General features: G+C 37.3%; 1 protein-coding gene across 4 annotated transcripts in view; it reads right to left on the bottom strand.

Annotated features, from left to right (window-relative positions):
- Positions 1 to 16,005, bottom strand: part of LOC106924683 (CUB and sushi domain-containing protein 3) — a 392,355-nt gene that overhangs the window by 112,409 nt on the left and 263,941 nt on the right. For 3 of the 4 annotated variants that reach the window (XM_088010273.1, XM_088010271.1, XM_088010272.1), the window contains exon 1: positions 9,479 to 9,591. In XM_088010273.1, coding sequence (XP_087866399.1) covers positions 9,479 to 9,554 — 76 coding nt within the window. In that variant the 5' untranslated portion in view covers positions 9,555 to 9,591. Of the gene's footprint in view, positions 1 to 9,478; positions 9,592 to 10,891; positions 10,996 to 16,005 lie in introns of those variants that run through there. The other variant, XM_088010270.1, reaches the window with a different exon arrangement.

A 16,005-nucleotide genomic window follows, 5' to 3' on the forward strand; every position in this document is an offset into this window, starting at 1 on the left:
GAAGCTTATAACTTTACGTACATATGCTTAGTAAGGATGTAACGATACCGTCAATTCACAAAATAGGTCAATGTATTAAACATTGAGTTCATGAGAATAAGATGGGAAGAGATTTTGGGAGGAAACCAATTTTACTTTCACAGCTGAAGAGAAAGTTTCACAAATCTGAATCTGTGGCAATCAAATGCAGTCCAGGCATCTGAAAAAGATGAAAATGCTGCCAATCAAGTCATTTAAAAATCGTTAGGGTTTCTTGTATGCTAAAGTAGCCATCTCAATAACATGTCTTTATTTACTTAAAAGCAGCTAGATACCACTTTGCAAGATTGAGTCCACTTAGATTAAAAAATAATTGTGACCTGTTCATTTTCACTGCCTTCGTTCTTAGGCTGGTTATTGTTGTCCAGAAAAAAAAAAAAAAGCATCTATATAGGGACACCAGCTACTGAAGAAACTGCACTCAGTATTATAATGCATGGATAACCAAACAAGACTAAGTCCAGCCAAAGAACTGCAAGTATGTTTAATGTTGGATCAGTCTTAATAATTTATGTCATTTCATTCATTTATTTTGGTCATTTACAATAAAAAAAAAAAAAAGCAAACAAAAAATACAATTCAAAGATAATCCCAAGTGACAAAAAAAGGCTGAAGCAGTATTTTTTATCCATTAGTTTGTTTAAACTGAACCTACTCACAGAGCCAAAGGAGCTTTTGTATTAAGAAAATATGTTTTTAGTGGGAACACAATACACACTTTCAAACTGTATTTATTCTTACTGCCTATTTAGCAATATGACAATGTGAAGATCAAATTAGTAGATCCATCCAAAAAGTCCACTTTTGGATGGATAGGGTTAATCTCTAGGCTGCATGTAAAGTATTTAAATCAATGCTTCACCTGGCAATACACTGTTCTTTTTCTCGGTTATACTTATGCTAGTGGTCGTCTCCCCTTCTCCGGATTTTATTTTTTTCTGTGCCGCAACACAGCTTTTCTTATAGTTCTTAAAAGATAAATATGAATAGGCTAGAATACTGTAACGGTGTAAATTATCATGCAATTCTGATGCAAGACACAGTGGCAGCATACTGTGTTCAGTGAGGAAACACAAATGATGAGTTTAACCTGTCAACTATGTATGCTATCTATGAGGAGGAAGTATTAGATTAATATATTTTTTATGAACTAAGTACATATACCATTTCACACTTTGGAATAACTGACTTTTAAGCAGGCCATTGATGAATATGCTGCTCTCAATAGTCTCCAACAATAGTGTTAAATAAAAGATAAAATAGTCTTAGAATGAAGAACGGAAAAGTCTAACACTAAAGCCAATGACTAATGCCAGGAAAATATGGTGAAACTCACAATTTATGCAAATATTGGGACAGTAGGTTTTTTTATTAGGGTTATAACAATTAAAAGATACATGAAAGCAATCATGCACGGCGTCATGTTTCTGTCAACTGGGTTTTAATTTATCCACTGCTACTGGTTTCAACATCTACTTCTGCAAATCTCACTCATCAGCCGCTCATTTTTAATGAATGTAATAAAGGAACTATATAATCTAGCTTGGACCACTTCTGACTGATGGCCCTTATATCTTGTTTCACAGACCTCATGTCTGGCATCTTAAAAGATTCATCACACACCGCTGCCTCCCTGGCAGTCCAATCAATCTGAGGTGTCTTTAATGGCCACATCCCTTGTCAAAACAATGCGTCAGTGAGTAGTGGACGAGGGAGGGCAAATCTGCACCTGCGTCTGTTTCAAATGGCAGGAATTATCTAGTACTCCAAAGTGGAGCAGCGGGTTTTCTCCTAACATTCATTTCTACATCAATCCAACTGGCAGCTGTTCCCTTTGAATTATAGAAAGCAGTGGTGGCGTTCTCAAATCTCCACACTGGTGAAGCACTTAAACTCTCCCAAGCAAGCAAGATGAGGTGGTAAGTATGGAATATGGTTGTAGGTCCTGCGGGATTAAATCACTGATCACACAAAAACAGAAGAGGAGCTGAAATTGGTGCTGGCCACACATCGGGCCTCTAAATGTATTTGTTTTATTTCTGAAAATAGAATTGGCAATGTTAATATTGCGTTCCTTTATGTAACTGATTTTGTGAGAAAGTATGATCTGAAAGCTACACAGGTCTAGATAATTTAGTACCTAGATTTCTTGTGCCAGCTCTCTGTTTCACTCATGTGCACTTATACACACTTGGAATATTTTGAAGAAACAAAGCAACGACATTTGAATAGGCAAAAAGTCAAAGACTTTCAAAATGACAGGCAATAATGTCAGATCCAGCCACCCAAGTACGTCCATCTAGAGAGCAGACCGTGAGATGCTAAAAGAAGACTCCCAAACACTAACACGAGACGTACAGTAGGTTCTTACTTTTAATATATTTATCTTAACCTTTATCATCAGAAGGAGACTGTACAAGCATAACTTCGAAGAAATGTGTACAATGAAACCTGTGCTGTAAGAAAAACACAAAGTCCTGTCTTAAGTTTGCCACAAAGAGTGAAGACAAATATCATGACCCCTAGAACAATGTTTTCTGAACATATGAGTCTGATCTGAGTTATTTAGAGACTTAAGAAGAGGGAATGCTTGCCTTAAATCAAACATAACATTCCAGGCAAAGAGTTTCTTCACTGCAAAGCATAAAGCTAGTTGTCTGAATGTTGGGAAGTCTTTGTTGCAGTACGACACGGCCAGTGCTCCAAAACAGAATCCATCTGTGTATGGTGTTTCAGGAAACATGACCATCTGTAAAATAACAGCCATTAGGAGGTGGGCTTACTTTCCAAGAACATTGGCAAAAAGTAGTAGATATCTCACTATGGCTATTTTGATCAATGCGCGTTTAAGATTAGCTAGTAAACGTAGAGCATCCAAACTTCTTTTTAGCTATTTTTATTTATTTATTTTTGGGTTTATGGCAAATTCTTGGTGTTTACCTAAAGTAAAATAAAAATCCAGGTTTATCAGCATCACAAGAGTTATGTTTTCATGTATTAATAAAAATGTAGATTTTTTTTTCTCATTTTAAAAAGTTGATAGATGATTTGTTTGTTTCCCCTCTCCCCCTCAGGTTGTATTTTTTTTTCTTTATGGTTGAAAATCGTGGACAATGTTAGAAAGTCCACAGATCACACTAAAGGGACTTACCCTTTCCCACATAAACCATTTAGCTGAAATGCCTAAAGCATGCCTTTTCTTTATTCACATAACAAAATTACCATATAAAGAATTTGCATAATGCATGGCCGATGGCTATTTTGGCACGTCTTAAACTAATAATAAGTGGCTATTTTGCACCTGGCTATTTTTGTCTCCTCAGCTGAGGTGCCGAAGCAGACTATGAGAAAACCTATTGAATATTAAATTGTTAAATGTATTCTAAAAGATAGTCAAAAGGGAAATAATAAACCAACAGTGCAGCATGAAACAGTTTAAATGGAAATGGTAAGGCAAAATCTACAGAGGGCAGTTCACATAAACTGACATGTCAGGCAGGAAAAGCATGAACAAAGAGAAGCAAATAAGTAACAATTCTGGATGTACAGCAGAGATTCACAGCTCAGATGTGAAAGTCATTTGACAGGACAACTCAGTTGTACAAATCTGGCTTTATGGAAAAAAGTCAAGACAACCTCTCCCTCCCACCCATAAAAGAGTTAAAAAGTTCTGAGTGGAGTTTTCCAAAAGCCATGAGACGCATCGACAATTTTGAAGATTATCCTTTTGTCAGATGAGATCAAAGCTGAGTTTCTTGACCCAAATTTAAAATCCTATGTGAGGTGAAAAGGTGGCACAGCAGATCACCCTGAACACACAAAAGCAGTGCTGTAATGTTGGTGTAATGTAGTAGCGGCATGTACTGGGCAAAGCCTTTTCCTCAGCAAGGGAAAAGAAGTAAACCCAGAAAACATTAGACTCTGGCCCAGGTTCACTTATGCAGTTTGTCACAAAGGCACCCACCCACCAACTTTATGTGCAGCCCCTTATGTAGGACTACACTTTGATTTTAAGAACCCAGTTCGACTGAATACTGGGAATATTACCTCCTTGCTGGGTTTCACCTATGCACCATATTTGGTGACATACCCAATTTCACAACAGATAATGTGAAGCAATTTTCTACAATCTACTCTTAGGCTACTGGAAGGAAAGGTGGTTATATGAGAAATGGGTATCTCTCAGCAGGATGTTATTCATAGTTGTTTTGATGCGATCACAGGTCATAAAAATTATTCATATTCATCTATTGGTCCAAATTTCTATCGGTGGAATAGGTTGTAGTATATTTGTTGTCTATATATATTTTTATGGCCATTTGTTGTCATAATTTAATACAGTAGTTAAGGAGCCAATTTTCCTCACCTTTGACCATTTGCAAATATTTTCATATTCAAACAATGCGTCTCTGAAATGATAGGGTGAATGCATTATCTAAATAACACAATTTGAAGTTAAAATAAATGATAGTTGAGGTTGGAGAAGTGGAAAAAGATGCCAATTCAGGTCTTCAAAAAGTTGAAGACTGAAAGCAATAACATTGTTAAGCGGCGAAATGAACTGTGTGCATGTGTGTGTGCACTGTGTAAGATTTGTATGCCCTGCAAAAGGGGTTGAGTCAAAAGGCTCCTTCGTGACCTTGGCTTTAATAATAAATGAATGGTGACACACAAAACCCCCCCCCTCCAAAAAAAACCAGGCAAATCCAGAGACTGTGAGAAACGCAGAATTACAGAGACAGATGAAGACCGAACAAGTTCAAAAGAGCAAAAAAATGCCATTGAGGTCATTTGACAAACAACACTAAGGATAAGGAATTTCTGAAAGAGACAATGTGAGAGCGAGAGAGATAGAAAAAGGGGGAGAGATGTGGAACAAAAAGAGAAAAAAAAATACTCCATTAGAGAGAATCTGACCGACAGGAAGGCAACAAGAGGATGGTGGATAGACAGATGTCTAATGAGGAAAAATGAGACTCACAGAGACAGAGTGAGGGGAACGGAGGGCGACTGTTAGGAGGGAAAGAGGTGAGTGACTTGTTGGTAGTGCTTCGTTGGCTTACAGATGGAAGAGCTGTCCAACACACACACACTCACATAGAAACACACAAACACCGTACTATGTGCAGGTGATTTGGCAGCAAGGCTGCTGATAATGTTTATATTTCATAACCAAGGCCCAAGGATGTAGCTTTAGCAGCACAGTCCCATACACATCTACCAAGCTTGTCTGTCCCCTCTGTTCTCCCATATTTGTCAAGAAAAAAAACATACATCTCACAAAACCATCCACCTTCATAGTAAATCTTATGGGTGATGAAGCCAGCCACTGTGGGACAAACACATTTATCATGCACTGACTGCTGACAGAAGTTTTGCCAGTATTTGGGTATAAGTGAGAAGGTTACCATTATTCATTGGCTAATTGTTAAATGCATATTCAGATACTTTGTATGGATTACATTTCAGTGCACTGGCATTCTGAAAACTAGTAATTCAACGAAGATCTAGTAGGTATAATTTCATAAACGTGTTACATATAAAACCCCCAAATAATCAAAAGCAATATTAAAAGCTACCTCAAAGAAAGTGATTCAACATGTAAGGACAATTTGAAAGCAAATAAATAAATAAAAAAACTAACGTAACTGTTCTGCTGAACACAGAGTAGAATAAGGTTGGAAGAAAACCTCCTCACTTGGGAGCTATCACCCTTGTAAAGTTATAACAAAAGAACATCAACATAAAAATCTTTCACTGTCAAGCTAGTAACAGAGTTGAACTGTGCTTGCTACACATTTCAACCTTAAACAGACTAACTTTGACTAAAAAAAATAGAATAAATGAACATTAAATAAAAAGAACCCTCAAACAACAACAACAACAACAACAACAAAGCAAATGGCAGAATAAAAACACTGATGAGGAAAAGAGGAAAGAGGCCCAAAGCAAAAATGCTGCATTGAACAGAGCTCTAGATGGTGTATGTGCAAGTGGCAGGTAAAATCAAAGTGAGCTATTATGTTTTGTCATTTAATTTTGTTTTATCATTACATGTATTGCATCTTTCCATATTAGCTCTTCTTTTACACATTTTACCTGCACAGTTTCATCCATCCATTTTCTTTACACCCTTGTCCCTCAGTGGGGTCAGGAGGGTTGCTGGTGCCTATCTCCGGCTAACGTTCCGGGCGAGCGGCGGGGGTCACCCTGGACAGGTCGCCAGTCTGTCGCAGGGCAACACAGAGACAAACAACCATGCACACACACTCACACCTAGGGGCAATTTGGAGAGGCCAATTAACCTGACAGTCATGTTTTTGGACTGTGGGAGGAAACCGGAGTACCCGGAGAAAACCCACGCACGCACAGGGAGAACATGCAAAATGCAGAAAGACCGGGGCTGGGAATCAAACCCAGAACCTTCTTGCTGCAAGGCAACAGCTCTACCAACTGCGCCACTGCTGCACAGTTTCAGACACACAAAAAACCAATTTCTAATGTTCAAACCTCAGCATTAAAGATGTACTAGAAGTATTTCTCATCACTCTCTTTGCCTCTTGCGGCACGGCAGAACGTGCAGATTATATGAGACAATGCTGGCAGAGTAATATACGTGCCAACTTTTAGTTCTACATTTCAATTTTATTCTTTTCAGGAAACTACTGAATTTTAACACAGGCATCAAGCTGAACGTAGATGTTTTCCAGCTTCATTTTGATGCGCAGACAGCAGGAGTTTGAGAGAATTCCAGCTGCCAACACCAGGCATTTGTCTCACCAGCTCTCTGACTCGACAATTCCTCCTCCTCGATTTGAAAGCTTCCTTGCTCTCCCCCCCACTGCCTGCTGCGACACGATTCTGTGTGGGTGAATATCAATTAACGGGATCACTTTTAAATAATTTGTGCGGGACGAAACGGTTGGAGAAATATTTTTGCATTTAGAATGGACACCCACAATTCCTGAGTGATTCAGGAAGAACTCGATTTTTTTATTTTTTCCCACTTCACACCGTCTGAGTTTGTGTGAGAAATTTTAACATTTTCTGTTAATTTTAGAGATGAGAGTAAGCCAATGCCTGCTCTGTGACTAACAGTCATATAATGGAGACATTGTGAAGAAATTGCAATTAGAATTTTAATTGCACATGTTGTTGTTTAACCCAGTTTGCAAATAATTATTTTATAACCGTTCAAAAAGTAACGGGGAAACTGACAGGGGGAAAAAAAAACAAAAAAAACAAAAAACAACCTCTGAGTGAACTGTTGTATTGTCTAACTTAAAATGTCACAGAAACATTTGCAGCTGCAAAGTGAGGAAGTGAATATTTTTCAAGGTGTACTAAAAGTTATGTGAGGCACTGCATAAACAAAAAGAAGATACAAATACTGTGGAGCTCTGAAACAGATTGGTCCTTTCATATTTATTTATCGCATTATATGCTTGTTTAACGGGACAAAAAAACGCGTCAACGTAATCTTTATTTTAATAATATTAGGAATATTTTCTTGTAATCATGCATGATCTGATTTTAGCATAGGGTGTGTGCATGTCGGGGTGGAAGTGGGGATGGGGAGGTTGTTCATGGCCAGAAAGGAGTGTGTTATGTTTTTCACTCCACTGAGAAAGATGGTGTTTGTTTTCTGTGTTTACTTCTTTGAGAGGTGGGTGACTGTTCTGCTGCTTCTGAGTAGGTCAGGACTTATAGACGGTTGTCCCTTTTGTTCAGAGAAGGCGTTTGTTTGGTTTTGTGATCTCATTTATCTTGTTGAGGTAGTTTTATTCCAATTAGAGGTGTTAACCTGTTTTTTTGTTTCTTTCAGGAGGCTAAAGTCACATTTGTTAATGAACTCTATCATCACCATCTCTTGGACACCATCTGGAGTCGCAACAATGGTAAAAGAGAAGAACTGTATCTGACGGTACTTTGTAAAATTTAGTTTGAAAGCGATTATGACTGAGTCGTTTCCTTTTTAAGGCATAAAGATGTTGACAAAATTGTTAGTGCTACTGAAAATTAACTGTTAAAAATCAGACATTACTTTTGAATTGATTGCAGTTACTGCCTCAGAGATGACGGCTGAGGGGTTTCTTTGTCTAGTACGCCCAACTGAACTCAAATCGATCAACCAAGCAGTTGGACTAAGTAACTGGATAATGGAGGATTTCTTGCTCTTTTTTTCTTTGACTATTTGAACATTGAATGTCAGTAGGTTGTGTGTTCTTACATGCTACTTAGAAAATGTCAGAACGAATGAGTGCACATAGGGTTTTTATTTTCTTTAATGCTGATGATTTATGGGCTACTTGGATATATGAAATATTACTTGAGATAAATGAATCATCTATCTATCTATCTATCTATCTATCTATCTATCTATCTATCTATCTATCTATCTATCTATCTATCTATCATTGTAGGCTTTTTGGTCATTATCAGAGGAGTACCAATAATTTTTGTCTGCATGTGTAAATCCACAGATGATGACATCTAAGCAAAGTTTTTTTTTTTTTTTTTGTGCAGCAGAGCTCTTTCCCATGTTTCATGGAATGTGATCAAATAAACGACCCATCTATCAAACAAGAGATTCAGAAAAGGTTAATATTTTTAGTACTTTAAAAGACAAGTTGACATCGAGGACAAATACTTTGTTCCCAGCTGATGTTAAGATAAAAGCTCAGGTAGCGACGAAAGCCTTTATTTTTTTTTTTTTTTTTTTAAATCCACGTCATCCAACAAACCAAAACCTCACTTCGACTGTCTGATCAAAACAGGTCACAGCTCTCATTCAATGGAAATTCAGCAAGAAATAATTTATCTAGGCATCAAAACACAAAACATATTTTGTGTTAAACTGAACCCAGCGGTTTCACCTTTCAGGTCAAACAAGAAATGAGATCACAAATTGATTGCAAACAGACAGAGATTTCAGAATCGCATTCATACTGGCAGGTAAGCCTGAACTTACTCATACACTGGCAGATTTGGATTTAGAAAATGTATTCCATTCACTCAACAAGTTTGTTTCTGACAGCAAATGTGACGGGTATCTCTCAAAGGATTTAAAAAAAAAAAGAACTGTTTAAGGAGTCAAAAACCATGCATCTGTTTTTTATTGAAAATTATTTATGCCTTTGTCAACGATCAAGGACAAATCAGTTGAGCAGACTTTATATGTTTCCATTGAATTTAATGATTTATCTTTGAAGATGAGCTCCAATCTTTAAGGTTAAAAGATTACTTTAAACTTAAATCTGTCTGATCTCTTCAAATTTTGATGCAGAGATCAATATCTGAACCCCAAAAATCTGGATCGGAGCACATCTAGATCAGAATGAACCTAGCATGATGTCTAGTTCAAAAACAGACCATGTTGGTACGCAGAAAGAAACAACAGCAAAACAAACACTCACACAAATGCATGTTCATTCCTTACCTTTGTAGTTGATCTTAAATCCTATAGATCCAACACTCTCATCTGACTGGAGGTGGAGCCACATCTGGTGGGTCATGCTGACAATCAGGTCAGGCACAAAGCTGCCTGATAAGCTGGAGCACAAAATGCATCACTATTAAATTGCTGTCATCGTAATTACCATTATAAAAAGTACAATTTTCATCACTGCAATCAGTTTCTCAAGTGATCTTTGGAGTGTGAATAAATAGCTTGAACATACTAAACTGGAACTCAAAGCTTTGAATAACGCTTTAACACGTTTGAGTATTTTTGATTGAACATACAATGCTGCTTGTAACCAACTAAATAAAGATGTACAATTTTAAAACTTCTCCAACGTCATTGAACAGTCAAAATCGAGTTGTTTTTTATGCATTTATGAATAATCTTAAAAAAAGAAGAAAAAAATAACCATACATGTTCCATGAATCAAGTAGCCAAAAATCGGAGCAGCTTAAGTGATTAAAATTAAAATTAAGATCTAAAATGAAAAATAAAGTTAGAAAAAAAAAAAAAACATAACTCCACATATGTTTTTGTCTGATCTGTGATCATGTGAAGTGATATAAAAAGGTCAAGTCTCTTAAAAATAATTTTTGCTGTAAAAAAATTTTACATTTGCAGGCAACCACTGTCCACCACTGTCACATTTTGGTTAAATTTGGCATTTTGGATTTTACAAATTTTCTAAATTATGTTTTAAAATTGATTTTTAAGTGTTTAAATGGACTTGCACCAACACTATTAAGCGATTGTATACAGAGACTGCAGGGCAACAGGAGATCTACCAGAGCAGCTTTGGATGGAAATTGTAAGGTTCCCTTTCGAAGAACCACCTTTGCTCAAAGTGCTCTGTCTGTGAGAGGATCTGCAGTTTGGAACTCACTTCCTGTTTATTTAAAGTCTGTAACCAGTTTTAGTACGTTCAAAAATCAAACAAATCTCTGGTTATGTCAAAAACAGAACTGTACCCATTTTTGATGTTTTACATTTCGCTGTTTGTATATATTATGTTGTGCTATTTTAACTGATTATCATTTCAGTTTTTAGAGTTACTTTTTAAAAGCCCATCTAGGGACAAGTGCTGCGAATTAGCTGTTGCTATTGCACCGTGATGCAAACATGGGACTGCTGTTTTATTCAGTTCGTCTATGTCAATGTGTGTCTGTCGCTATGAAATAAACTTGAAAAAAAACAACAACAAAAAAACAGTTACCATATTGTATTGTTCGAGTCAAAGACCAAAGCTGTATTGATGCTTTCAGACTATACTATAATTCCTCCATTCCATATTTCTTAAGTTCTACTTTTTAAAAAAAAGCACAAAAAGTGAAATGAATGGCATTGAGCCAAGAAAATGAAATCATATTAGGAGGATAACATAATACTTACACCTGAAGTATAGTTGTAGGATCTCCCACCTCTCCTCCGTCTCCGATAGTCAGAGTGTCATAGGCTATCTCCAGGTCAAACTCCTCAAAGTTGATTTGGATCACCTAAGACAAAAAATTAATGCATTCAAATTTCAGTTGAAAGAAATAAATGAAATAAAGACTTCTTTACAGTGATTTTTTTTATTATTATTATTTTGTTGACCATTCAATGCACTTTTGCAAAAGTGACATTCACCCATTCTCAAATAAACATGATAAATAAGCAGTGTTTCATCTGCTTGTAAAATCAGGTCCAGGACTTTGGTCAGTATGAAACACAAAAACCCATCTGACTAAAACATATTCATTTAAACTACACCGTCAATGTACCAGGGAAAACTTTGCTCATATTCTTTTTCTAATGACACAGGTCAACATGGGTTTGATGAAACTAGGGCTGAAACGATTCCTCGAATGATTCGAGTACCTCGATTACTAAAATTCCTCGAGGAAAATTTACCTGCCTCGAAGCTTCGTTAATTTATGTTTTATTAGTTAGCGCACCGTGTTCCGGCCGGGACTTAATTAGCGTTGCGCGGAGCTCTCACTTCCGCCTGAGTTGACAAAAGCTAAGTCTCAGCGGCATAAAGTCCAATCTTCAAGATTGGCCCGTGGGGATTTTATTGATTGATGATAATGCCCGACTTTTTATCGTTTTTGGGGAACCAATAAGCATCCTTAAAATGACTGGGGAATGCCTGGAGTACGGCAGCATTTCTCCTCCGGGGCTGCTGGTTGAAAGCGAACGGCGGGAAGAGCGCTGAGGTGAGCGGATAGCCTGAACAGGGCGGGCGGCTGAGTAGCTGATGCTTACCGTGTAAATGTAGCTTTACCGACGAACCGCACAATAAATTTCATATCCCGGTCTGAAGAAACGGGTGGCGGAGCGCATCGTACATGGCTGGTAGATGAGTTTCTGAGTGTGACCAGTGAAGGTGTCGTAAATATCCCGTATTGCTTCCCCCCGTGTTCGTCCCCCGGTCTAACGGTTAGTCAGTCCGCTGGTCTATTTCCCCCCCTCCACCCCATGTTCGTTCATTCGCCCTCTCCTCCCACTCCAGGAGGCATTTCCCGTATTTTCAAACCCAAAGCGTGACAGGTTAGGTGGCAAGGTGAGTTTAATTAATCTATTAAACTCACTGAAGATGAATACATAAACTAAAAGCTGGATTGTAGACATTTTTTATAAGCATATTTGTGAGCCTGCCTCTTTGTTATTAAATTCAATATAATTTCAGATTTTTCTATAACTTTTCTTCTGGTTAACTTAGAAAGTGAGCTATTATTGTTACAGGTTAGTTTTCTAAACTACAAAAAAGCAACTGTTAGGGATGCTCAAATATGAAAAATTGGACTGATATTGATATCTGATAGTAACACCGGTATTATGCCAGATTTACCAATATTTCATTTTATAATTTTTTTTAAATCCGATTACTCGATTAATCGTAAGAATAATCGATAGATTACTCGATTACTAAAATATTCGTTTACAACAGCCCTAGATGAAACCCATGTTAACCTGAATACAAAGTTTGTTTGTTTTCCTACTGTCATATAAAGTGCATCTCTCTCAAATGCCCAAAGATGAGTCATGTGAACTTCTTGATAAAGATCGAGGAGGAGCACCTACGTTCAGCTGTCAGAGCTGTGAGAAACGGCACACAGCTCAAAAGTCTGATCAGAAATTATTAAACCACACTTTCAGTTTCATCTAAGACCAGAGAGAAACACATTTGGCAGTAGAGAAGAGAGAATGGTGAGAGATTTGACGGAGGGAAACGAAGAAGATGGAGGCAGATGGAAATGTGGAGAACAGAGGAAAAGAGCAATGTGGGGGAATAATGAGAACATCTTTGATGCTCTGAGAGTAGAGGTTGAGAATATTTCAAACTTGAATTCTGACCTGGGCCTCGGGGAAGATTAAAACTGCACTTTACCACCTCCTTCCTTTTGCCTTATTTCAGATTTCCTGATTCAATATTCTGAGGGTGGACTTCAAAAATATCTAAAAAAAAAAAAAAAAAAATCATACAGGTTTTTTTTTTTTTCTGTAATGCTAACACTGAGCACTGAATTTATTTTTCACAAGCATTTCAGTGTCCTTTTATTTCTCTATTTGTAATCCAAATGCTAATTATCTTCCTTAGATTGTGTCCTAGCACTTTTCTGTTCATTTGAGCGTAATGTACCACTGAAGCTGCTCTATTTAAAAAAAAAGAAGATAAAAAAAATAAGCACAAAAACAAAACAACAACAACAAAAAACAGTGCACTCTCCAATATGTGCTAATTTACGTTGCTTAGTTTTGGAAAGGTTGCCTGATTGGTTTCCGTTTTCCTGTTTTTACTTCCTTAGTCAGTTCTCTATTTGATCTCAGCAGATTTTGCCTTCATAGGACAGTAGATCTACATTATGAACTTACAACAAATGTAGCCCCACCAAGCATAAGCAGGTCATCTCTACATAGAGGTTAAGAAGACAAATCAAAGGAAACCTGATCGTTGAGCAAGGATGAAGATCAGAATGAAATGTTTCATCTCAAGAGCTTTCCACCTATAGAAGTGATAAATCCACAGGTCAGACTCTACAAAAACCTTAGTGACAAACATTATCTAGACAACATGCTGGTACCTTCAGCTTGGCAGCATGTTGGCTTTAGTTTCTAACATCTATGTCTTAACAATACTTTTTAGACTCTCTATGGGGTTTGGGTCAGGAGAGTTTGAACGATAATGAAGAACAGTGGCAACATGGTCATTGAAGCAAGTACTGGTGCTTTTTGAGGTGTGGGCAGGTGACAGGTTCTGCTGGAAAGGGAATTAAGCTTCTCCAGTTTGTCAGTGGAAGGAAACAGGACATCCTCGAAAACTTCCACGGATGGCTGCGTCTAGAACTTGGACTTGAGAGAACATGGTGACCCAACACCAGCAGAAGGCATATAGCTCTCTGAAAAGCCTCTAAATGTGGAAACTTCACATTGAACTTCTAGCAGGTTGTTGAAGGCTCCACTTTTCCTCCAGACTGCAGTAGAGTATTTTGCCTTATTATCTCAGGTAAATAAGCTTCTGATGTTGCTTCATGCAAGGAATGTAACAGTTTTGGCCCATAACCTGAATACATCTGTGTGTGGTGGCTATGAATGACAGCCACACAGATGTGAACCCTCAACTTTTAAAATTTGCTATACAATTTCTCCACGTCTGTGACTATACTTGTTGCTTGTGCACATTTTTTCTACCAAATTTTCTCTTCCACTCAACTTACCAAAAAACATAAAGCTAGCATTTGAGAAATTGTCTTTTATGACTTGCCCTCCCTGGCTAACTGAGTGTCTGATGGATGACAATCTAACTACTACTTATATAGTCCATTACATAAACCAAAAACTTCAAAATGATATATCATTTTCTATTGGTCTTGAGTAATGATTAAGCTTTCTGAAACGCATCAAGCATTTTAGAACTAAGTGTTTAAAGTATGTCAATCTGTGTGGTGTCATGACTTCATATTTAGTACAAGTTTAACCTTTGAACTAATGAATTTGCATTGTACTGATATTAGTATTTATTGAAATGGTTTGGTGGTACATATTTAAATTGACATATATACATATAACAAGAAATGTATCAGAAACTAAAATATTCATTTAAAGTTAAGCCAAAAGTGTCATTTGGAGGTGTCGACATTGTGATTACGTTTTCCATACCACTTCAACTCTTTCCTTCTACCCTTGTTTGTTACTTAATGTTTTTGGATGAATTAGTAAATGCATAAACAAGCCACTAAGTATTTGACTTATGCTTGTCAAAATGCAAATTGTAGACTTTAGTTTAATTTTATGCACCAGAGAATGAAATAAAACTCTGTGGAGTTGCACAGCCTTTCTATCAATATCTTTTAATATATTACTTCAACACCACACTGTGTTCTACTCGTGTAGTTCATATCTTGCAATAACAATGTAAGAAAGCTACGGTGCTACAGCTGACCTTTAATAATGTGGCTGGAATCAAGAAATTTAGACTCATCTAAGTGTATACAGATGTCATTTAGCAAATGTCTGAGCCCAGTGTAGGCAGATTGGAAATCACAACAACCCATACGGGATACTGATAAATAACCACTGAAAAATCCAGGTGATTTAAAACACCAGAGGCAGCAGGAGCCTTACAGCTGACCTTTCCGTTACGGCTATGAGAGTTGCAATCATCTACAGTGATATGTGAAAAATCACTGAGTCTTGAACAGAAAGTTATTTCTTCTAATTCTGTTGTATTGTGACATGTTGGTCTAAGTTTACATCCAATTATCGTGGATCTGAAAGTTAAATCGATTTTTGACTTTCATTAATGCATTTAACAGTCACTTTTTCTACTTCAGTGACTTAAAAAAATGTTCAGATTTTGTCAGCATTATGGAAGCTTACACATCTATATGCGTAAATCTTTAAAAAATATTTATATAAATGTTCCTCACTTTGATCACAGGCACAAAAATGTGTCTGGTGGATTTTTTAGGAGGACATTTCACTATGGTTCTTGTTTAAAACAGTTGGATTTCTTTTTTTTTTTTCTTCTTTGCGATAATAAAGGTCAATTATTAACTTGACAGGAAAGCGGAAGGGAGAAGGTGGGGAAAGACACGCGGCAAAGGAACCAAGAAAAGGAGTCAAACTCAAAACGGCTGAGTCGAGGTCTAAGCCTCTGTATACGGGGCACCAACTCTAACCACTGCGCCACCTCAAACAGGTGGATTTCTGAACACAACCTAACCTTTAAGTACATCCCACAAATTTTCCAAGGGAGTTGAGGTTGAGGCAATACAGTGGTAACTGTGTTTTATCCATACCAGAACCAGTTTGGAGTGTATTTGAAATCTCTGTCCTGCTGGAACACCCCACTATGTCCAGGTTTCAACCATCTACCTATTGATTTCAGTCAAGGTTGAAGGATTCCGAGGTGGTTCTTAGAACAGTAAGTCCTTGACGTTTCCATCCGTCTTGTCACCGAGGCCAGACAACGATTTGTCAAACCATATAATTGTTCCCCAGAAGGCATTTAACTTGTTTAC

This window comes from Poecilia mexicana, unplaced genomic scaffold (genome assembly GCF_051168715.1).
Source record: "Poecilia mexicana isolate PSO_F unplaced genomic scaffold, ASM5116871v1 scaffold_11, whole genome shotgun sequence".
NCBI classification, from domain to species: Eukaryota; Metazoa; Chordata; class Actinopteri; order Cyprinodontiformes; family Poeciliidae; genus Poecilia; species Poecilia mexicana.